Below are 25247 nucleotides of genomic sequence, written 5' to 3'. Positions count from 1 at the left end.
AATAATGGAGTATTTCCCGTAAAAATAAGCCCAACACATTTATTTGAAAATAAATTCAAATTGTTTCAGGTAATCAATTGCACTTAGAATTCTGAGAAATATTCTTTGAGTCATGATGCACTGTGACTTTTTTCTTATTTTAAATTAAAGAGCTAAATTAAATAGGGCTGAATAAGATGCAACCACCGTTTTTAACTTGAGGCGAAAACGTCCTTCTTAATTGGTATTGTAAAAAGAAATACCAGCTGTATCCAGTTCTTTCGCTCCACTTGGTGCCGATTTTAACGTGTAAACTAATAATTCTTAGACTGCTAAATACAACAGATTCAGTGTCATTTTAGCTTTGAAGAACGGGAGCTTCCAGGCTTTCCAACTCAGCATGTTAAATGATGTATCTCATTCCTTCCACCCCTTGAGTCAACTGCTGCCTAGCCAGCTTAAGGTGTCAGATTGATTTGTTTTATACATCTTTTGACCATGCTCATTGAATATTTAGGAAGTTTCTTCAGCCCATATTGAGGCTGAGGTATCCCGTGGGAAGCATTAATCAAAGTCACAGAGACTCTTACACTGTGGAAGCACAGACTCTTTATTGTAGCGATTAGTTTTTGCAGTAACACATTAACGCACTACAGAGCTTTTCTTTTATAGAACAATTGATCCCTTTCTTGTACTCTGCTGCAGAAGGGGGGGATTGTGATGAAATAATTAACTCTTTAAAGTTGGGCAATTTAAAGAAGTCTAATGTATCTTTATTAAAATTTTGAGGCAAGGCCAGAGGTGTACAGTATGTATGTGTACATGTTTGTCTACGTATGTGTGTGTCTGTCTGTCTATCTTCCACATGCATTTGTGTTAACTTATCTTTCAGATGTTTTTATATTATTTTCTTTGTTTCTTCAGTAGTTATATATGTAATTGCTCCATGTGTTATATTTCTATTGTTTTTAGTTCTTCCCCCTCCCCATTTTCATGTCTCAACGCTAAATATTAAATCTCCCTTTGTATCCTGTTGCTAAATAATGACATTTGTGTACCTACTTTTTTTTGCTATCCACATTCACAACCATTTGGGGAGGGGGGGAGAGACCTCTTTCTATTTTTCTTCTCTCCAGAACTCTTGTCCATATGAGACAATGTCTTGTAACAATGCAAGAGTCTAATCTCCATGTCAAAGCAATTTTCATTCCCCAGTGCACACTCTGCTATCATTTTGTAATGTTTTGTTTCTTATTCTAAAAGAATTAAAAAGGAACAGTAAGCTGTCACAGGGGCCTGTAGTCCTTATCTCAGTGTCTGGAAATTTGGACAATGTATTTTACTACTGAGATAAAATGGAAAGAACTCCAAGTTCAGCAAATCGTAATGGGTTTAAGTTCTATTGAAATCGGTAACCAGAAGATCAGATAACAGGGGTCCTTCAGTTGTCTTTTTAATCAGGTTCCCCGCAAGGGCTGAATAGAGACAGAGCAGACACACAGTGAAAATATAATTCTTGGATAGGTTAAGTACATGTTTGAACTCTTGCAAGCAGAAGCGATTTGATGATGACTTAATCATTTTCTGGTCAATTATCTGTAAGGACCCTTGCAACTGCATGGCAATTATGATGCAAGTTGGCCTTTTGGGAGAAACACCAGTCTCCCTGCTTCTGTTTCCTTGTTGCTTAGATTCTCTGCCATAAATTTTCATTCGTTTATTATCTTTGCTAGCATGGAAACAACTTTCTGTGTAGTAATTACAGCCCCAATGCACACTTTAGCTGTCATCTTGTTGGAGGCCTGGATGTCCTCATGGCCAGCATTTGATAAGTGTTCTTTGTTGATTTTTGATTAATGCACATCTCTTTCTGGGGGCCAGGGGAAGTGAATGCCTGTGATGACAAAAGGCAGGGGATAGTATATCAGCTTGCCTGATATATAGCTATGGATTTATTGGCTTTAACTTGGCAGGTTGAGTTGCATCTGTCCTTTACACATAGAAGAGGCTGTCAATAAGAGGGTATCAGCTGCAGCATAGCCTAAATGACATCTTCAGTTCAAAGGTCATAGGAAATAGTAAGAAAACTCATCCTGAAAGATACCAACATTTTTCATGTTAGTTTTATTCCCTATGAGTTAAGGTGATGCATTACTGAGCTAAAAAAATTTAAATTTTATATGCAGAAGGACATGTTCCCCACATTACTCTAATCAGAAAAATATGTTCTCTGTTCTGCCTTACATATACATCATTTAACTTTCAAAATCAAAATCTATAATCTTGTACAATGTTCAACTCTTATTAATTGGGGATCCATAAAAAATATGACATAATAGACAACTCATGCTTTCCACTTTTCCCTGTACATCATTCCATAAATGTCCTCAATAGGATCTTGTATTAATTTACTATTGATAGTGATGCTTTGGCTATTGTACAAAGCTTGAAAATCCAAGGCACCTGCTAGGTTAAGTGCCAGAATCTTGATAGTGGTGCCTAGAAATCTTGAAATATTTTCCATGCCTGATGTGTGTCTAGTAGGACAGTAGTGCATTGGATAGCAACTTCAGGAATGAGACTCAAAGAGTATTTTGCTATTTAAAAGTTTGGTGCAATATTTTTATATCATCTGACTCAACCTCTTGTATCTCCTTATCCCTCAGGTTTAAAAGCTTTTGAAGATGAGCTTTGTGAGGGTAGGGAAGAGGAAGGGATGTAAGAATGCTGTGGGGAGGAAAAGGAGGAAATGTCAATGATCTAATCCTTTGTACTCTTTACACTTTAACAGTTCAACAGATGTATTACTTCTCAGCTCATCAAGTGGTTTAGCAATTTCCGTGAGTTCTACTACATTCAGATGGAGAAGTATGCACGTCAAGCCATCAATGATGGTGTAACAAGCACTGAAGAGCTGTCTATAACCAGAGACTGTGAGCTGTACAGAGCCCTCAACATGCACTACAATAAAGCAAATGACTTTGAGGTACGCACTGATCTTTTTATTCCATCCCCTCCCCTGGGTTTATGGATAATTGAGGGGCAGGAAACAACTACAGCATTTCACAGTATTTTCATTTGTCTCTTCATTGGATATAGCTCATCTCGGGTATTGATGAAATGGATCCATAAAGACAAATCTAATTAGTCTGCCTTGTCAGAATGGGGGAAAGTTCTCTCTTGTAATAGGTACAGTTTTGGTGACTCCACCTCCTTTTTTTCCGACATTTTCTACTTGAATGTCAGATACGTGTACTTACATTATTATCAAAAAAGCCAGGCCTCATGAGGTTGTCTTGGAAATGAATATTTTGAGTAGGGAAAATGCACCCCATTTGCAAAACAAATAAAGAAACCTAAGGCAGAAAAGGTTGGTTGTGCTTCAGTTCCATCAAAATCATTGGAGAATTTCATTGAAATTTCTGGAATGCATTCTGCTGCTTGAGGCCTTTCAATGTAAAAGTTCCTTATAGGCTAATCATCCACTAGCATGAGTTAGCCACTGAGGGAACAGCTCAGCAGGTTTTGTTGCTAACGTGCTGACTTTCTTTAAACCTAGAGTAGCAAATTCCTCAATGCTGACAATGCCATTTTGCTACATCCAGATAGATTCATGCAGAGGTAAGGCAAGAGAGTTGTAAGGGTATGGCCATGAGGTCTTCTGGCAATATTTGGACATGAACTAAACAAACATATTAAATATTGTATTTATTGTACAATATTGTACATACATACAATGTTATATTGGTCAGAAGGTGATATTGATTCTGTTCTGTTCCTAATGGAAGTAAGATATGTGTTAGGCATTAAACAGAATTCTTTTCAAATTGGTGGCCATCATCAACATATCTGAAACTTTATATGTATGTTTGTTATGTTTATATGTAATTATTTTTGCTAGTGAGATTGAAATTGCTAATATTGAAATTGACATCTTTGTAAGCCAAATTCAAAATTTTGTTTTGAAAAGCAGTCAATACATTTCATATTTTCTAGCGATATGGTTTTCTTGATAAAAATATAGGAAAGGTTTAGCAGTGCCTTCTTTCACATAATATTAATTGATGTCCATGCCAGTGTCACTAACGTGATCACCTGGTTCCAGGGTCTTTTTATATTGCTGCTATTTAATAAAGGTGCCTGGATCAACAACTTGATGACACTTGATCAATCATTATATTTATAAAAGAAAAAGAATAAAGCTATTAATTGAAAGGAAAGGGTTAGAAGAAGTTATAGTGCAAATTTCATTTGCAATTTTTCTCATTTAAAATGGTCTCAGCGCACGTAGCATTTAAGTTAGAACAGTGCATGTTTATACATAATTTCTCCTACTTTATGATCTTGCAATTATCAACTGTGCTTCTCTTGAGGATAAAATTTGAAAAGTGAAACAAAATGTGGTGGTTTTTTTGTTTTTCAAGAGAGGATACTTGTAATTTTTAATAATAATGTAAACTTTGGATGAATGATTTTTGTTTCGCAATTTGCAAGACCATCTATTGCTATATGTTCTTAACTTTTCAACAGGATGTTTTTTTATACCAGTGCTAGCATAAATAGCTAAATGTTGCTTCCTCGTGGCACAGCCTAAAGCAAAAATTCTGAAGTTATATCAGTATAAAGGTCACACAAAGTAAGTAGGTCCTTTAGGACCTGTTTTGAGGGGATCATAAACAGTCCTTTAACCCATAAAACTCAAAAACATTGAAATAATTTGCTCCTACTCACTTAAGGGAGTTCTGAAAACCCTAACTGAGGCAACACTGTTGTTCTAGTCATATTTTTTTGTCTCAGTGATCTAAACCCGAGGTCCCCAACCTTTTGGGCACTAGCGACTGTTTCCATGGAGAGAGGTTTTTCCACGGACTGGAGGGTGCATGGTTTTGTATTGGGGACCCCTGATCTAAACCATGGAACTTGTCATTGAAGATAGGACTGGCCACTTTGTCTCATAGTTTTACAGATGGGGGTTTTTTTTTAACCAAGAGTTAGGGTTTTTTACCCAGATTCAATTTTTTATTGCTTGCTTTGTGCTAGATAAGTCCAAAAATTGGTGGGCAATTCCTATGATTTTATATGACTACAAACCATTAGGAGAAAAGGCCAAAATCAAAAGTAAAACCACTCCTTTCCCTCCCATTCCCTTCCCTTCCGTTCCCATCCCATGTCATCCCATCTCACCCTATCAAACAGAAAAAGGACAGCTCAGGGGATAGCAAGGATAGCATTTTTAAGATCAAATACATTTTCTCAGGAGTTTGGGTATAACTATCTATAGCTATGTCCAAACACTTTTTGGAAAAAAAAATATCTATGGCTTCTTTTTCAATAACTAAATGGATACTAACTAGTTTTTATCTGTTGAAACAAAGCTTTACTTGGCTAATGAGTTTAACTTGCATTGTAAAAGTAAAGCTGCCAGGTACACTCAGCTTCCAGCTGTTCATAGAATACAGTTGAAAAAAAAATAAGTGTTCTTCATGTGTTCACAAGTCTCCCTTTTCCCACCTACCTTTTTAATCTTTATCTGTCAATATTCCACTTGGGTTTTCTGCAAGGAGAAACAATCATAGAGTTTTTCAGTGCAAATCCAAAATATCGAATACTATGGGTTTTGTATATAGCAGTCATTGTTGTTGCTGGACATCGCAATAATCAAAAGCTTTAACAAAGATGACTTTTTCCAGAAGGAATTTCTGACTACTGCTAGAATAGCTACCTTGAAAAAATCTGGATGACCACCTACTTCCTTGCTGCTATTTGGTGCTTGTTCAGAATTTTGCAATTAAGATATAATAGTTCTGATGAGAATAGACCTACAATATCCATGAGTCAGAAAATATACAGAGAGGAACTGAGAGGAGAACAGTGATGTTAGCTTTCCTTCCAGTAATCTCACTTATATCAAAGTAACTGGATAGAAGGGGAACACTTTTTATGTATACAAAGTGCATGTGTACATGATTTATGTCCATATGCATACAGATGACTATGTGGGGAATGACCCACTACCCATTATGTGCAACCTTCAGAGATGAAACGATTGTGGAAAATAAAAGCTGTATTCATTACTTGGCAGGATTTATTCTAAAAATAACTCTTCAGTGTGAAAATGATGCAAGATTATATTTAACTAAATACTGAAATGCTTTTTTTTTGTCTTTGACTTATTCATATAATACTTCCTATCCTTCAGTTTCAGGCAAATAAATTTCCCAATTTCATTGTTTGTTTGTTTTTAATAAAACAAATCCTAGACTTTAATACAGAATTCACTATATTAAATAGTATTTATTCTCTTTTTATGTATGCTACCTGCCTTAAAGTATCATAAGGTAGCATGCATTTTTCTTCCTCCTCCCTCATTTTATTTTTATAACCCTGTGAAATACAAAAAAGGACTGATTTAAAATCATCTAAAGAATTTCATGAATGAGAGATTTGAATTCTGTCCCATGAAAATATAATTCCAGTAACCCACAATGCAAGTATTTTTACTGGAACTGAGATCCTTAAATATATGGAAAAGATTTGCCATTAGTGTTTTCAAATATGCACTGTTCTTTTAAATGGCAATTTATTTATTTATTTGTTTTTTAAAAAGGATACCTGCAATTGTTCTGAAGAGACATTAATGCATATCACTGAATCTGGAAGTATGCGTTCTTGCCACACTAGCAGAAATTGGATCTGAATACTCTGAGCAAAGGGAGCATTTCCTATATTTAGCATCATCAAAGTTTCTCCCCCTTATTCTTTTATTGCTTTATCTTTTAACACAATTCAGGCCTGATGTATGGATTCTATTTTAAATAGCATAAATGTTTTTTATTTCTTCTTGTATTACCAAGTTAATGTTTATAATAGATATTTTCAGGGCTTTTTTTGTCATAGAATGCTCAGAACAGAGTTCCGGCACCTTTTTTGGATGGAACCTAGTAGGGTAGGCAAGGTGGGTTGTATGACACATGTGAGTTCCGGCACCTTTTTCTTTTACAAAAAAAGCACTGGATATTTTTAATGCAATGTTAAAGAAATAAGGATAAAGTATGTAGGTGTATCTCAGAATCACAAAAATCTTTCATAAAGTCAGGTCTTGGCCCTCTGCAAGGAGCCACAATATGTGTCATGACTTACATGAATTACATAATCCACATGAGAGGAGGGATGCAGATTTGTGTCAATTGCATGATGATACTATGACATACAAAAGCTTACTTACTGCAGATATCAATAACTTAAGAAAGTTACTATATTAACAAACCAAGTGCTCATTTCTTTCTTTCTTTTTTCTTTTTTCTTTTGGCTCCATCAACATAGACTCAGCCTTATAGTTGCAAGAAGATAAGGACACAGTAGCTTTAATAAGTGACCACTTTGTGACCGCTCATTATAGTCAGCTGAGGCATTTGCAAAACTGCAAAATAACAGAAACTCCATGACATTTAAGGAAACATTTCCTCCTTTCTGACTCTGATTCAGGAATTGAGTTTCTGTGTTTGAGAAGAAGAACTACATTTTTGTCCATCTTAAGGAATTGTTTATCAAAAAATAATAAAGCTTCTAGTGATCTCCAGACCAATTCGTACATATTGTATCATAAATAGAATACAAATATAAAAACATATAGCATATCTGAACTACAAAAAATAGAGATTTATTATTCAATCACAAGTGTGACCCTAGGCAGCTTACACAGTATAAATAATTTTTAAAAAAATGTATACTGAAGTGTCATAATTTTCACAGTTGTGAAGGCAATGAAGCTTCCTTTACAAAGAGAGTTCTTGTTGATCCAGTGACTTGTTGGTGCTTTTCACAATCTGTTGAGAGGTTTTTCCCACTCCTGCCTTCTAATCTATTTAACAATTGGAGGTGCTACAGACGGAATCTAACTTCATATACAAAAGTGCTTACTCAGTCTATGGCTCCAGAGATACTGGCAGCTTCTGAAAGCTTTACATGCAAACCTTCAGTGCCCCTGCCAAAAATGAGATGGCTAATAGTACTAATATATTTTATTTAAATTAAATCAAATTTAACTTTTGTCTGCCCCTGCCCATTTCTTTTCCCTCTCATTTATTAAGCACACAAACAACATTGCCGTTACTTTAACACTTTTAAAGTATGCAGATTTTATTACAGCAATTTAGTAACCTAGTAATATATGTATATACTATATATAAAATATTGTGCTGCAAGATTTGATTTTTTTATTTATGTTATTATTAAGGAGAGGTTGGAAATTTCTTTAAAAAATGAAGACAAAATGTAAAAACTGTGAATTAATTTTTAAAATTGAAAAGAAAGAAACACAGGTTGAATATGTAGCTAAAACAAATGTTAAAATTCCATTAGAACTCCCCTACTTTTTCCACCATTGTACATGTCTTAAAAGTGATAATTCTACTGGTGCATAAGAAGATTTGAAATGCAACAAAAATAACTACATATATTTAAACATCTTTGAACATGTTTAGACCAAAAATCTTCATTTTCATAGGCATTTATGTTCTCCAAGAAAAGGTTAGGTTCTGAATTTTAGCTATGATGTGTTTTGGAGACCTTTAAGTACTCTGAAGATAGTCTAACCATCTGCAATAGCTGTTATTATTTTAAAAAGTAGAAATAGGAAATATTTAACAGAAGTCATTTATTTCCTAAGTATTATTGTTATTATTCTTCATAAAAATCCTATTATCTCCACCAGAAAATCGTAAATCTCATATATTGAAGTCTGTGAATATATTTTTCTTGATAGATTAATAATGGATAACACTGAGGTATAGAAAAATTATGGACTAAATTTTTTTCAGCTGTTTGTTCCCCTTCTTTTCCATTAAAACACATGCATGTTGATACAGACTGTAACTGTATCAAGGAATTTTAGGCAATATTATTTTTTTAGTACGAAATACTCTTCTGTCAGCTAATTAATTGCATCCCCAAATTCTAAGATATAAAAATTATGCAAGGATATGAAGTGGTGGTATAAAGCATAAATTTAATCGGAGTCCTCCTAAACTGAACTAGACTCGGCATATGAAAGAAAAACACACACAACAGTTACATACATATATCTACATATATGCAGAGTTATTTGTGGACTACCAAATCTGATAAAGTTTTGAGTCAAAATGCTGTCTTATTTTGATGTTTGTTCCCCTTGAAATCAAGGTGTTCGTTACTATATAGAAAGAGACCCCCAAATCATTGGTCTGTTCGATTTGACGTGGTTAGATTTTATAACTCCCTACAATTCTTTCTCCCCCACCCCCTTTGGTCATTGAGTTACATTTAAGCACAGCAAGATCAAGTTTTAAATCTCCTTACTCAACATCTCTATTACTTATAATGCTCCGTGACCTCTCTCAACATTCTTAAAGAAAAAGATACAGTGTAATGTCACTTTACTTGGCTTATTGTTCTTTGTTGAGGTGAACAAAGCATTTTCTACAGTGGTTATAGCACATAATTATACAGCTTTCAATGGTGGTGTCTTGGCACATATCAAAGTTCAGAAGAGCCTTTCGGAAGGAAAAAAAAGATGTTTGTGGCAGCCTAGTGAGGGTCTCATCTTTCCTTCAGAAAAGAGTTCAAGGCTCTTCTGTCAGGCTTCCCTACTTAGAGCTTTTTCTCCTCCTGCTTCATAAAGTTTAAAGGGGATTCAGTGGAGTTCTGTGATCTGTTTCCTTTGAAAGATTGTTCCTTTGCACAGAGAAGTCCTTTGACTTCAAGAGTTCACAGATTCATGTCTTTAGGTATCATATGTCTGACCTTATCAGTTACTCTATTTAATGTAGGAGAAAAAGTCTCAAACTCCTTTGTGTTTGTCTGTTTTTCTGCCTCTGTGAAGTGATTTGGTGGAGAGAGGGGAAGGGGAGGGGGAAGCAGAGAAAAAGACCATCCTTTTTAAAATGCCACTCTGAGGCTGTTTCCAGCTGTAACCTACCCTGTGGCTTTTTTGGAAGGGGGCTGGGTGGGGAAGGCAGAATAGGCGTGTTCTGCATTTGGAGAGTTTTGCACTGATAATAAAAGTATATATGGCCTGGTAGGCATTAAAGCCCCTTATTCTTTGTCTCCTCACTTTTGTGCCCAAAGTCCTGCTCACCCACAGGTTCTCTGGGTTGTTTTGGGTGACGTTGAACAAACAGGGCAAGCCAGATCTGGACTGCTGCGAGTTTTCTCTTGTGTAGACCTCCCCCTAAGGCTTTCATAATTAATGGTTCCTCCAAGCTGAGGAGAGTTCAGAGACGAGGGCTATTGTCTGACCTTCAGTTCTCCTTCCTTCAGCTCTTTTGCTTCACACCAAAAGGGTTATCAATAGGAGCTGAGAGCAAGGGTGCCTTTCCATAACTGCAGGTGGCAGGTGTTGCATTCGGCAGGAAACTTATCATTGTCTTGCCACAGTCTGCGGATTAAATGGCCTTGCAAAGTTCTGAGAACCCTTTTCAGAACTGCCTTGCATTTCATAGGCAGCAGAGCCATTTTATGTGCTCTTCAGCAACTTTGATCGTTAGAACTTTTTCCTCATGTTTTCCCACTTGGGCACTGAGGCAAAACATTGTGGTGCCTCTCCCGTCCCATCTGCATTTTCTCAGGAGTAAACCAATACAGGGGGATTTACTGCTGTATAAGCACTATTTCACTCTTATTTTTAGCATCCTTTCAAGATAGACTTGTGGTGGACGGTGGCAGAGAAAAAAATAATGGCTTATTAATGGAAGCATTGGCCTGAGATAGATAGGCAGGCAGGCAGACTCTCTGATAGGCTGCTCTCATAAATACTAGGATTTTTTTAAGGTTTAAATTCATTGTTATTGCCAAAATGCTGTTGAAATATCACAGGGAATATGGAGTTTCTTTATTATAGCTGTGCACTGAAATAGTTGGCCTGATTCCATGTTCAAAGATAGAGTGGCAGTATTGTCCACTGTGGAATCTTCAGTTTATATATAAAAACTGCCATTAGTAAATATTTTCTCTGTCTGAAGTAAGACGCTATTGTCCAGTATGCAAAGGATTATACACATTGTACACACACGTTTTCTTTCTTTCTTTCTCTCTTTTTTTTTGGCTAGCTTTTTCAAAATTCAGCATTCCGCAAAATTCTTCAGAGATCTCACAGTCCAAATCAGAAGAGTTCACTAGTGGTTCAGTCCAGGCAAGATGGCGATTACTGCAGCACAATCAAAGTCCTGTTCTGTGTACTTTCAAGTGATATTAACACACATAGAAAATGAATGTGCTTGGATCACACTGCAGCAATTACTATCTTGCCAGTTTTGACTGCCCTCCCACCCCCCCATGGACACTCTTGATCCAAATATTGTTTCTAGTGAATCAGCAACAGCCCAAATGACCAAGATGTTTGGTTGCAGCTGAGCTACGTCACTGAATTTGCCTCTATAACTTACATGGAAATAGACCAATGTGCATTAAAACAGAAGTATTTTCTTCAGTACATGGTTTCTTGTGAATGACTAGTGAAATACAGGGAAATACTGCAATAAATCACTAAACTATATGGACATAATTTAATTCAAAGAATGGAGGAAATGAGGTATCTTACAGTAAAGGAACATAGCTGTCTTTCCTGTAGTTATCATAGTTAATGAAACTATCAATGATAAATACTTTGCTATTTATCAGGTTTCATGAGAAAAGTGTTCCTAATTAAAATTATAATAGCCTAATAATATCTATCAAACAGCAAATAAACCAGAGTTTGCTAACCAGATTATTAATACTGTTTTACCTTCTGTGATTAATTTGGAATCCTCTGTGGCTTAATTATTTCAATGAACAACAACATAACAGAATGATATACATATTTAATTGTATTCCCTGATGGATTTAGTAAGCTAAGATTTGGTCAGAAGAGAAGATGTAAAAGTATATCAAACAATACTAATAGGGGCTGAAGTGCAGTAGTGCTGTTCATATAACAGTGAAGATTACATCAAGAAAACAGATTGGGAACAGGTATATCATTAAATAATATATCAAATCAGCTATCCATTCAATATATATATATATATATATATATATATATATATATATATATATATATATATATATATATATATTCAAGTGGAGCTTTAGACATTTTGTTAAATTCTCATAATTACAATAGGGAAATGGTTGTGAACTAGCCGGCTTAATGCTAAGGCCACAATCATATGCTCACTTACCTGCAAAATTGCTCCCATCCCAGTTGAATTCAGTAGGATTTATTCCTGATTACACATGTATAAGTGCACACAGTCTGTACCTCTGAGCTCACTATGAATTGTAATTATATAAAGCATCCTGCAACAGGTTTATTCTAGGTTTTTTTTTACTGTATGCAAAGCAAGCGCGGCTAGCAGAGTGAAGCAAAATGGATCATAAAAATTTAAAATTTAAATTTAAAGTTTCATGAATCAGACGTCAAAAAAGACACTAGTAAAGCAAAGGGACGCGGTGGCTCAGTGGGTTAAGACGCTGAGCTTGTCGATCAGAAGGTCGGCAGTTTGGCGGGTCGAATCCCGAGTGCCGCGTAGCAGAGTGAGCGACTGCTACTCGTCCCAGCTTCTGCCAACCTAGCAGTTCGAAAGCATGTAAAAATGCAAGTAGAAAAATAGGGACCACTACGGTGGGAAGGTAACAGCGTTCCGTGCGCCTTTGGCGTCCAGTCATGCCGGCCACATGACCACGGAGACGTCCTCAGACAAGCGCTGGCTCTTCGGCTTTGAAACGGAGATGAGCACCGGCCCCTAGAGTCGGAAACGACTAGCACGCATGTGCGGGGGAACCTTTACCTTTACCTAAAGCAAAGAGCTTTGCTTGGAATCTCCCTTGCAACTTAAATGCTGTGTCACAGTAGTTACCTACATGAGCAGATATTTTTGAATCCAGAGTTGTATAGACAAATAATGCCCAATCAATCTGTGGGAGAGATAAGGCTAGGGCACAGGTCTTCAACCCGTGGCTCCGGAGCTGCATGCAGCTCTTTCAGCCGTCTCCTGCGGCTCCCAGTCCTCTGCTATGTGTAGTTCAAAAAAAAAAGTGGGACTAAAAAAGTTCAACCAACCAATTCAAATATGCAGGGTAGGTGCATATCTCGCCTTGGCTCCACTCTTCAGTCAAACCCTGTTCTGCGCATGCACGCATGTATGTGCATGCACACACATTTTTTGCAGCTCCCAGTTTTTCCTTTTGTGAGGGAACCAGTTCTGAGTGGCTCTTTTACTGTTTCAGGTTGCTGACCCCTGGGCTAGGGAAACCAAACATCAGCCTTTCACTTTCCAAAAGGACTTCAAAATTTTACAGAGCATGGCAATAAAGCATTAGGATTTCATTTTTGCTATAAAAGCCACACACTATTATTCAACAATGTAATTATGATAACATTTAGGCAAAACTTGTACAAATAACAAAGATATTACTTATGTAAGTCTTTATCAGGAACTTAGCTTGAAATAACAATTTGCCTTTGCCTGTTCAATAAGTTAGTGGGATCAAGAACCATGAATTTAGTGGAGTTTATACTTCCAAGATAACTTGTCTAACACAGGTGGGCATCCTGCAGTTCTCCAAGGGGAAGGAAAAGGGAAGGGTGAAAAAAATAAATTTGGGAGGATCTGAAATGGAAAATGGGCTGAGAATACTTGGCATGCAATTAGCTCAGATCCTGAGCCAAGAATAGAATCCTTCCATATTATCCTGCTGGAAAGCATGGGGAAAAATAAAATGGGATGACAAGAGAAGGAGTAAAGAGATGGTCCCATCTACTCTTGGAACCTCCTTAATATTAGTTCCAGCTTTGATCACTCTGATTAGCTACCCCATCTTGAAGGTGCTGGCTGGGAAATTCTGGGAACTGGATGGCAACCTCTCTTTAAACTGCCAAGGTTGAGAAACACTGCTCTATAGAAATAAGGTTCTTTGCTATGAACATAATCACTAATTTATATAGTATGTTTTCCTTCTTAAAGTTTATTACACATTTGAATTGGTACCCCGTTAACTCTTGTAGTCACTGGTTAAATATAATATAAAGCATTTCCTGTAACTCTTTTTAAGTGCCATTTCTTTCAGTTGAACATGTTTCAATATTTTCTACTGAATTTCTATTATATTTTACTGAAAATAAACTTCCTTTGATAATTGCTGACTTTGTAAGTCCAATGATCTTATTAAATTTATTGAAGTCAGGATTGCCCAGAATATACTGGCTTGTAACCATAATTAAGATGTAGTTGGAAAAATCATATTTTTAAAAAAATAATGATTAATTTTCAAAATTGATTTGGGGGATTATTTTACTTGGAGAAGCATATAAGCCTTTGATATATATTAGACATAAAAGTTATTTTCAATACTTCATTCCCTTCCTTCTCTTCTCTCCTTGCCATCATTCTTACAAAGAAGAACTTGGCAAATATTGAATTCTGCTGACATTTCATTTTGTGTGCAATGAGGGGCAAAGAGAATTAAGAAATCAGGAAGAGTCTAAGGACAAGCCACACTTTCAAGGGTTAGCTTGGTTGAAATTTTCTTTTGCTAGCATTTCATATTACAATTTCAACTTTTATAAGATGTTATCTCTGTGTTGGCAGCACTGATGGCTGTAGCTATTTCTTCCTCTCTGTGTGCTGTATGCCTCTAAAGACTCTTATTTATTCCCTCCCATGTCACCTTGTGTACAGTCTGGCCTGTGACACTGATGGTGATTATGTCATTATTTTGCTCTGGGGGCTTTGGCACATCTGCAGAGCTGATGCACATCTTCTTTGTTACGCTGGCATACATCCCATATTGCAAATGCTTCATTAGCCTTACTGCCTGCCTGCCTTGCCAGACAAGAATGCCCAAACCCAGGCTTCTTTTTGCTCTGTTCTTTTGTGCTGTATGATGAGCCTTTATTCATCTTCCCAGTTCCTCCCTGTTTTCCTGAACTCCAGATGTCCTGAGCTCACAATTCTCCCTTAAAAGGATTGTGAGAAAAAATGGAGGCGACAGCAAGTTAACCTTTTGTACCTCAGCCTGAGCTCCCTAATATCTTTCCCTCTACTCACTTAATAAATAAAGACTTCCATTTTATAATCATGCTCAGCACACATTTGAAAATGCTCATGGCTACAGAGTGGAACATAGTCTCTAGGTGCTCCCTCTTGTAGCTTCTTCATACTCCTCCCCAGAAAACTTCTGAATATCTTGTTCTCATGGTTGCAATATGGGACCTGATGTGAACACTTCTGCTAAGTGTTTTGAAAATGAATCGTGTTTGATTAGGGGTTACAATAGATAGCACATGGGCTGCTTTCCTCCTGAGTGTTGGAGCTGCAGGAGCAAGATTCGAAGAACATTAGGCCTTAATGATATGCGTGAGTATAAGTAATGTAGCTGTCTTGTGCTTCATGTGATCACTCATACTGTTACTGTTCAAAGATGATCTGAGCATAATGCTTTAAAGGTGAGCAGGACATTCCTAGGTACAGGGGATGGATGGGGGAAGAGAATGGCAACAGATAACATACTGCTGATTCACAGTAGGTCATATAAGAGATGGGATGATGTCTTGCTATTTTTTGAGTTGGAATGTAAGGCTTTACTTGCCCATTGGAATCATTATCTCAGTGATGACAAAATTTAAGATCTCTTTTTTGAGGAACCGGTAGGCTTTAGAAACTTCTTTTGACCAATCCTGACATGCCCCTCTTCAATGAACAGCAACTGCTGGAGGGTTGTTGTTGTTGGTGTTTTTTTTTTGCCTCTATAAAAGAGGCTGCAATGCCATGAAGCAAGAGGTCTACACTTCTTTGGTGTCAGGGGTGTCCTTCAAAGTATACTGCTCAAAAAAATAAAGGGAACACTTAAACAACACAATGTACTGTATTTAATAGTAGGATGTCTTATCTTGTGTTCCCTTTATTTTTTTTGAGCAGTATACTATGAGCGTGTCATCAAAGATCAAAAGTGTTTTTCTCAGTCTTGCTTTCTAGTGCGGTTTGAAATGAATGCAAGACTACTGGCTAATAATTGGAAGTCAACTCAAGAGAATGGAGCCATCCATCTACTTAAAATGGCACGTTCCCGCTTGGAACTTCTCTAATACAACACTTATTGCCTTCTGCTTATAAATGATTTAAATCAGGAGTTTTCAAACTTCTTCAGAATGCAGAGCCTATAACAGGTAATCCTTATTGAGCAACCAGATTGTGGTTTCACATAGTGATCATAGATCAGATAACTTTATTGAGATCAATGACCAGCGAAATAGAAATGTTATTCAAATTTCCAATATATCCAAAAGTAAATTGACTATGTCAGGAGAGTTAGGAAAAGTACATACAGATTAGGAAAAAAATGGATAAAAGATCATATTAAATTAAACTATGATAAAGGAATTGCTCAGATTACACATATGGTATAAGGAGAGATTAAAATTAGCAATCTCTATAATGTAAACTTTGAAATAGGAATATTATCTCAGTTGTGATTGCTAATCAAGAACTACCTATAGTTTTTTTTAAACAAAGCAAAACAAAATCCATGCAAAATGAGGCCATAGCTTTTTTTTCTGGAATAGCAAACCTGTCCTTTTTATTAAAGTGACCCTTCCTTCCTTCCTTCCTTCCTTCCTTCCTTCCTTCCTTCCTTCCTTCCTTCCTTCCCCTGACATAGAGCTCAATCAAGTTCTCACTTTTCACTTCAGGCATAATTTCCAATACCTATTAATATATTATATAAAATTATATTATGCTTTATATAGAACATGCAGTGCATGCACATATGCGTACAGAAAGGGTCATATTTTGTTGAGCATTGCTGAGTTGTTAGCAGGAAAAATGCCATACAAGCAATTGCTGATTTGTAAACCTGCATTCTGCTTCTGCTTCATTTACAATTTTAGATATGTGTATTGGTCCGTTGTCTGTTTTTTTAAAAAAAAATCTTTTCAAGGCCTGTTAGTACTAAAAAAGTTTTTGTGGAACATGTTCCTCCTCAGGTACAATAATTTTTCTCCAGAGTGCTCTTTGATATCATTTGCTAGCCATTACAAGGGCTGGGTGCCACTATTCTTATATTACTACCCTTGAGGTAGTGAACATCTTAATCCAAAATCTATTCTGGTAGTTGATTTATTTACAATAAAATTGTGACCTCTGTTGTCCCTAGCTACTCTGCATTTCTTTGACTCTCCCTTCTACTCTTATAGGTAATGCTATATGCATGAATAATACAATTATTTTACATTTAATGGTTTTTTCCTATTTGCCTTTTACAGAACTATACTTTTGTTTTAAATTGGTAAATTAGTCAAATGAGTTTTAACAAATTAAATTTTCATGTAATGTTGAAAAAAGACTATTCTTTTCTTTGTATACTACTTTTGAAGAGTTGTATCCCCTGTCATGTGAAGAAAATAGGAGTTCTATTCTAAAATTATGTTTGATGTCTACAATATTTAAAAGTATTTGTTATGTTTAATCAATTAAACCTAATCAATTAATCTATTAAACATTGAAACTTTAATCCCTTAAAATATTCTGGCCTTTGATGCATTAGTATGTTTTCAATCAGGGTAAGAAAATTAAAACAGGCATTTTAAACTTTTTAAAAATTAATTTACCCAAATAAAAATGAAGCATTTAAATTTGGGACTCTTTATTTTAATTTTTGAAAGCAGAGATCCAGTACTGATTTTTTTTCTGATCAAAACATTGAAGATTATTAGAAAATGCCTGAGACTTGCATTCTAATTTTGCCATTTTCAGCAGTAGCTATTTCTTCCCAACACATTGAGATTTAAATTCTGGGAGTGTAGAATTAGGTCTGTGGGATCTAGGCTGCAAAAATCTAAAAATCCACTTGATGACAACAAATAAATATAGAAAAACTTTGTTACTATCTTGTAGATATTCAGATTTTGACTACTCAATCTGTTAGCCCTAATAGACTGCCTCTATCAATGGGATAGAGATCAAAACCCTATTTTCTAAGTAGATCTAATTTAGATTTAAAATTTTAAGATGTTTCAGGAAATAGAGATTTATGAAGGATAATTCACATTTATCCCCATTAATTGCAATGTCCAATGCCAGTCAGAGTTCACAAGAGTAATCTGATGAGTCATTTGGGGTATTAGACTTAAGTCTAGTAGCCACAAAAGTTATGTCTCTCTCAGACTGTATAATTGTCCTATGCTTTTTATAGAATTAAACAAAGTCTTCATTTGTCACCAAGTCTAAAAATCAAATGTAACATGATTGAAATTCAGTAATCTTAAATAATTAAATCTTTTAAAAATAGCAAGATTTGTTTCATAATATTTAACTAACTTTCACATTTAAAAAGAAAATAAAGGTGCTGATATGTTTATAGGACATTAAAGCTAAGATATGCCTTTATAGTTGGTATATTGTTATATTGTGCCTTTTCTCTAATCCTATTATTTTAAATAACAGCTTTGGTAAATGAATATTTTATGCATGAGAGAGAGAAACTAAATTTGGGTAATTGTTAATTTTAGGATTGATTATTGCTTTTTAAATGTATCCTTTCAAAGACTTTTGAAATTAGAAGTGAGACTGAAAAAAAATGAGACGTTACTTCAGGGCACTATGAAGATAGTTGGTACTGTAGATCTATTATCATGAATTACAAAATAACCTTAGATAGGTCATTGTCTTTCACCTCATTCTATCTGTAGCAATAAGTGCATCCTATATTTATTCCAATATTTCCAAAAATGCAAGATCCTATACTTAACCAGGTGTCTCTGGAAAGTTCAAACATGGGACTTGGGAACAAACATTCCTTCTGCCTACTCCTTATGTCTGCTGGATATAGTATAGGAAGCATTTTAGAAAGTTATTTAAATATGGCTGTTCTTTGAGGCCTAGGTCTTAATAAGTTGGGAAACCTAGAGCTCATAAACTCATAAACTATTTAAGTTCATTTATTTTCATTCATTTATTTTCAAGTACAAGTTAAATCCTATCAACCAGAACAATATTTGTTTATGCCTCAATTCTATTTGAATCTCTTTGCTTGCCCTAAGTACAGTTTATCTTTTGTCTTGGGCATCTTCAGTCTAGGGATATATTAATAGAAGATCATCAGAGAAAACAGAATGGTTTTTTTCCCCCTGAATCATGACAATAGAATGAGTGTCAGCACTACGGTAGTAATATAATATTTCTGCCAGCACTCTATGTACTTTTAATATGATAGGCAACTGTAATCTGCCATATTGCCGTTTGGGATATGTAAAAATTCCTGCTGCATAAATTTATAAATATAATGCATTTTAATGTACTGGATCTACTTGACAAGATAGAATTTGCCTCTTTTTAGTGGATAGGTATGAGTGTTTCATGATATAAAAGAAAATCTAGCACCTATCTTAGCCTTTATTTCATTTTTTTAAAAATTCCAAAAATAGTGCTGAAGGAGTGTTCCAAGGCTCAAAAAACTAGGAGGAATATAGGCTGCAGATTGCCCAGCCTGCTCTAAAGCTTGGAATAAGAAGACCATGAGAGGCCCATAACCCATCTTTCCTTAAAAAATAGGCGAGCAAATCAGGCATTTTTTTCACATGAGGGGGAGCTATTATAGATAGGGGGAGGTGAGAGATGAATGATAATTTTAATCAGAATGTAATAAATTTATAATTTCTTTAAATGTATGAGAAAGTATACTTCAGATTTCCCTTTTAAACATGGATTATGGGAAAAAGTAAAACTGACAGAAGAAGCAGAGAGCTTTGTGCACTCAGATTTTTTTTTTTTAAAAAAAAGAAGTCTGCCTTTGAATCGCTACATATTCATCCATACGCACAAAGCTAAATTGGACTGGATTCCTATTTTTTTTTCCTCCTTGGAATGCTCTTTAGGGCTATATGTATCCACTGAATTCAGCCTGTGCAAGTAGAAAAGGACTCATTTGTTAGGGTAGGGGATCCCAACTGAGGATGTGAGACGATATTCCAGGGGGTGCAAAAACTTGGATTTAGAAGTTTCAGAATTATGGTGTATATGCATAACCAGGTATTACTTTTGTAAGGGGTGCGAGAATATATCAGAAGCGTTCTAGGGTGCAGGGTATAGAAAAGGTTGGGAACCGCTGTGTAATAGAATGGAATTTAAGATCTTTTAAAGAATCAAATACAGTGTAGGGCATGATAATGACATCCATCCATTTCTAATTCCAGTGAAGCAGATAAAGAGGATGAAAAGAAAAGGATCATAATTTTAACCAGATAACAGTATAGCAAACCCTTTAGATCAAAACATTGAAGAGGGCTTAGGAAAATATCAGGGAGTTTGTATAGTTCTCATCCAGCTGCTGCTATCTATTTTCAAAGCCATTTTCCCCTCACAAATATTATCTTGGGAGTGCTGAGTTGATGGCTAATGTTCTCATCCCCATATTGCAAATGGCTGAGAAATAATGACTTGCCTAAGGCCACCCAGTGAGTTACTAGCTGAGTTGAGATTTAAACTGGAGACTCCCCAGTCATACTGTGTCCTCTCTTAACTGATCTGCTCCATAACATGGTGGATTCAGATGGGTTTTACTAAAATCAGTGTTCTCCCATAGCTGGGGCCTTTTGCTGCTTTCTTCAACTCTAATCCTTCCATTTTCAAACTGTTCGCTTCTAAACCAATATTCTCATTTCATCTCTCCTTTACTGCAGCGCGCTCTAGTTCTCCTGCAAAGCATTTCCTGTATGCTTAAGCTAACATTCTTATCTGTACCAAATCCAAGCTTTATCTTTCCTGTTTTTCTTTTAAAAAAGAGCTTTTCCTTCTTAGCTACTTTGCCTTTGCTATCTTAATTAAAGTGTAAGATTTCTGAGCAGGGGATCTGTTTTCCTCTGCAATATAAATAACATTTTAACACACTTTAATGTTTAACGATAGTAAATAGGGCTCCTCTTTCTTTTTAATAAAGGATGAAAAATGGGCCAAGGCCAATTTGATTCTTCTCACAACACAAGCAGATAGAGACTTCATTGGGCACTAGCAGCTATTCCTTTGAATTTTGTAGAAATTTTAACAGCCACTGGTTCCAGACAGGATCTTTGTTTGTCTGAGAGTAGAGGAAGGAATTACTAAAGATCAGTCAGTCAGACTTGCAGTTTAGGAACATCAATATTCCAAAGCCAGAAGCACTGATTCTTAAGTGGCTTAATCCACAGATCTTGTCAGTACCTCTTAAAAGCTTACAAGCAATAAAAGGAGATGCAGTAATTACAGTGTTTTTCTCATCTGCTACAGCAATGAATCTCTTTTGGTAAAGAAATCATTAGAGGCTTTTATTTGTTAGATTTATTTCCTACCTTTCCTTCAGGAGCTTATGGTGGCAAGCATAGAACTCCTTCTTCCCATTTTACCTCACAATAACCCTTTGAGGTAGATTGGGCCCAAAGCCACCAGGGTGCTTGGCTTAGGGCAGACTTCAACGTGGCTTTGGGGGTTAGTCATCCGTTTACTCACCTTTTTTATCCACTACATTGCATTGGCTCCAGTTAAATGCATGGCAGAAGGCTCACCTAGTGGATAAGCAAATCCCTTTTTTATTATTTCTTTTAGGCATTTTTATTGGTTTGGCTTTTTAATTTGTGTTATTGTTCATTCCTGTATTAGTCAGCCAAATGGTTTGCAGATTCACAACAGCATCAATAAGGTAATGTCAAATTACAACATAAGCCAGCACATCAGATAAAAGGAGCAAGGAGTTAAAGATTAGGGGATTTTTTTTGAGGCTGAAGCAAAGCTGTGGCTAAAATCATCCCTGCCACAGGCCTAATGAGCTGATGATAGAGTCTAACTCACACAGTGACCTGCCAGATTTCACTATTTGAAAGTGCACAGGTAAAAGCTGTTGGGGATACAGTTATTTCTTGAGGTTTCTCTGGGCAAATGAAAATATACTACAACTGATTAAGGACACTCTATTTCTAGTTGTCATGATTATTAGTCATGGATAAAGCTAAATGTTCTTATTGAATGTGAAGCCAACAAAGGCAGAAGCCCTTACTAATATTTAATTGTTTACATCTGCTTCATGCAATGTACTCTTTCAAAATCATAGTATCTCAAGGCAGGAGGACTTTTACATCAACATGTGAGGATAATGATGATGATGATGATGATGATGATGATGATGATGAAGTTGGAAGGGACCTTGGAGGTCATCTAGTCCAACCTTATATCATTTCAGACAGGGCTATTTTAAAAATACAGGTAAGCTTGTATTTGATGTATTGATACTAATGGATTATAGCACCAGTAGAAGCAGAAATAAAGTCCTATGGTATGAAATTAGCTTGCCAAGAAACAGGTACCAGAAGGGATGTATAACTTAGTTGATGCAGGGGGAAAAAGAAGCATTGCAAAAGAATCAGAATTCCATTATTCAGATGAGTTAGGTACAATATAATTCAGGAACAAATTTTACAGCATGCTTTCTTCTTTTTTCCCTTGTAAATTATTTCACATTTTTTTTTCTTAATGGGAGTAAAAATGTACTAAATTCAGTACATCAAGTGTCACCAAAATAATGGGGGTGGGGGTGGGGGTTTACAAATTACAGCATAAATTGCTGTAAAGCTTAGAATAATGTTGAATCTGAGTATCAACATAATTTCCCCACTGAAATCAGCAATCTAGAATTATTTATTTTATTTATTTTTATTTTTATTCCATTTACATCCCACCCTTCTCCGAAGACTCAGGGCGGCTTACAAGCTTTGGTCTTTTTAAAAATGGAAGGAAATACTTGTGCTGCAGTATATGCATATTTGGCTCTTGAAGCCTAAACTAGGTTATGGAGGATTGACATATTCTCTCACAGGATTTTCTGAAAGTAATTTTTAAAATTTATAAAGATTCTAATATTTCCCCTTTTTTATGACCTTCAGTGTTTTGTTTTATGTAAAGGAAATGTAAATTGTTTTAGATCTGTTCTATTTTTATTTGTGTTTGAATATCCTTAAGTAGACTTTATCTTTGCAATTACTAGGACACTGTACAAAGATATGACCCAAAAAAAACTTCAACAGAAATGGACATGCAATATAATAAACAGAACACGTCAGCTAGTTAGATGCATGGATGAACAGAAAGATTATGAAAGGGCACTAAAAAGATTGCATTTAAATCTTCATAGGTTAGGTATTCCACAATGGGAGTGTTTCTTGCTTTGTCACATCATATACACAAGGTAATTTTTTACCTTGACAAGACAAGAACCTTTTTGCATCATCTGCACTCCAGAATTAGGCCAGAGTATTAGGTGTGCTAATCGGAACCTCTCCAAGAACATTCAGAAATCCTTCAGATTACAAACATCTCCTAATGCAGATCATCTTAAATTAGTCTACATTTGTAAAAGAGGATGATTAATACCAATCAAAACTCTACTATGTTTTGAACTACCAATTTCAAAATTGGATGAAAACAAAAAAATATATCCTCTGACATGTAAACATGATGGTGTAAATCCATTATTGTCTCTCTCTCTAAGACACTTCCAATGCAAATGTTGAGATCCACTAAGGCAGCTCCTATTCCACCCCAAGTCCATATCTGCATGTGTGTGTGAGTGTGTGTGTGAGAGAGACAGGCAGACAGACAGACAAAGAGAGAGAGAGACAGAGAGAGACAATATCAGGAATAGGCGGTCAAAGTAGCAAAAGAATTCCTAATCTAAATCAATAATATCCTGGTGAGGAGGAAGATTGCTCCTCCAGTCTTTGTCATGTTCCAGTATATACTCAGAAAAAGAATTGAATAAGACACATCTATCATGATCAGTATGTTGACTAGGTGAGCGCTACCTTATTATGAGCTGACGTGGCATTTATAAGTAGCATTTCTTGACTTGAAGACAAATTAGCAAAGCAACTCAATTCTAATTGATTTGGAGAAGGAGTAGAAAAGAGATAGTCTTACTGATTTTTCCTCAACTGGATAGATGCCCTATTTTCTCCCTGTAATACTACATTGTAATAAGGCTACTCCTTGAAATGTCACATAATAAAAATTATCTTTTATGTTTCGTATTCCTAATACTGTAAATGTTCTAAATCATCTACCCTGATGTACTGTTATCTATGTTAAGGGTAATTCCTATTGCAGTACACAAGAAGGAAATTAGCAACTACCCTCCCCAACCTTTTTACCAACTATTGATATGAACTTGTACAATTTAATTCTGCAGTTTAAGCAACCAGAGATCTCTGGTCTCAAATCTTCAGGAGACAGGAACTAGTCTTTCTGGCAAGATAGGCCACTGACTGAATAAAAGTAGAATTTGGAAAGGCTTTGCTATGGTCATGAATAAAACTGGAATTTGTAAAGGCTTTGCTATTAAAAATAAAGATGCTGCCTTGTTAAAATTATAATTTCTCAAGGCCTGGGAGAAAACTTTGATTGCCAGGGAAAGCATGAGAAGCCTGCCTTTCTAGAAATTTTACTTTTATGTAAAATTGCTAAGCAAACCCGTCCTGGCTTAGCCTTATCATATTTAAAGTATGTTTGTCCAGCTTTATAATAGGAACAAGCAGACTGTTTGAAGGCCACATAGCTTTCAAACCTTGGTTGTGACACGCTAGCCCCATTTTGAAACCATCTTTATCTGGACGAGAAAACTAAAAACTGTTTGACCAACTAGCTCTCTGGCCAGTTTATCTTGTAATATGCCTTTAGCTCACAGAGCTTATTGATTTCCTTAAATTAATGTTTACAGAATGCTGCTGAATTTTTACTCAATGGGACATTGTTCTTTTGAAGCTTAGTAAAATACGAGACAGAATGTTTTTGCTCTTAGTTCTTGTGCTAGGACTGATGAAACATTCTGATTTTTTTTAAGGCCAGCCTTGAACTATAGCTGTTTCCTACAAGTATGTTTACTCTGGGTACATTAGTAATGTAACACAGCATTAGACTTGAGCATTCTATTTTGTTTAGACATCTCTAGATGCAACAGAACTATAAGACTTCCAGAAATGAATATCTATTTCACTTTTAACAAAATATTCAGGCAAAATACAGGCTCACACATTAGCATTATGAAGGATAATGTGTAACCTAAGTAGTAAAGTCTGGCTTTACATCTCCTTCTTCCTGTACATGTAAGGAGGTGGTTAACCTATTTTTGAATAAACTACACTTTCTTGTTAAGTCTGTGGTTTATTCTGATACTTAAAAAGCCAAATTCAAAGTCCATAGTTTGATATTCATTTATTCAAGTTCATATTGATTAGA

At 35.7% G+C, this 25247-nt stretch overlaps 1 protein-coding gene across 1 annotated transcript in view; it reads left to right on the top strand.

The window, feature by feature from the left end:
• PROX1 (prospero homeobox 1) overlaps window positions 1-25247 on the top strand; it is a gene marked incomplete at both ends in the record, with an annotated part of 58600 nt that overhangs the window by 17346 nt on the left and 16007 nt on the right. The window contains one exon of the mRNA XM_081315959.1: window positions 2771-2965. Within this exon, the coding sequence (XP_081172085.1) occupies window positions 2771-2965 (195 nt within the window). The remainder of the gene's footprint in view (window positions 1-2770; window positions 2966-25247) is intronic.

The sequence above is a fragment of the Vipera berus genome, assembly GCF_964194415.1.
Source record: "Vipera berus genome assembly, chromosome: 1".
In the NCBI taxonomy this organism is placed as follows: Eukaryota; Metazoa; Chordata; class Lepidosauria; order Squamata; family Viperidae; genus Vipera; species Vipera berus.
Note: the sequence above shows the minus strand (reverse complement) of the source record. Positions and strands in the feature narration are given on the sequence as shown.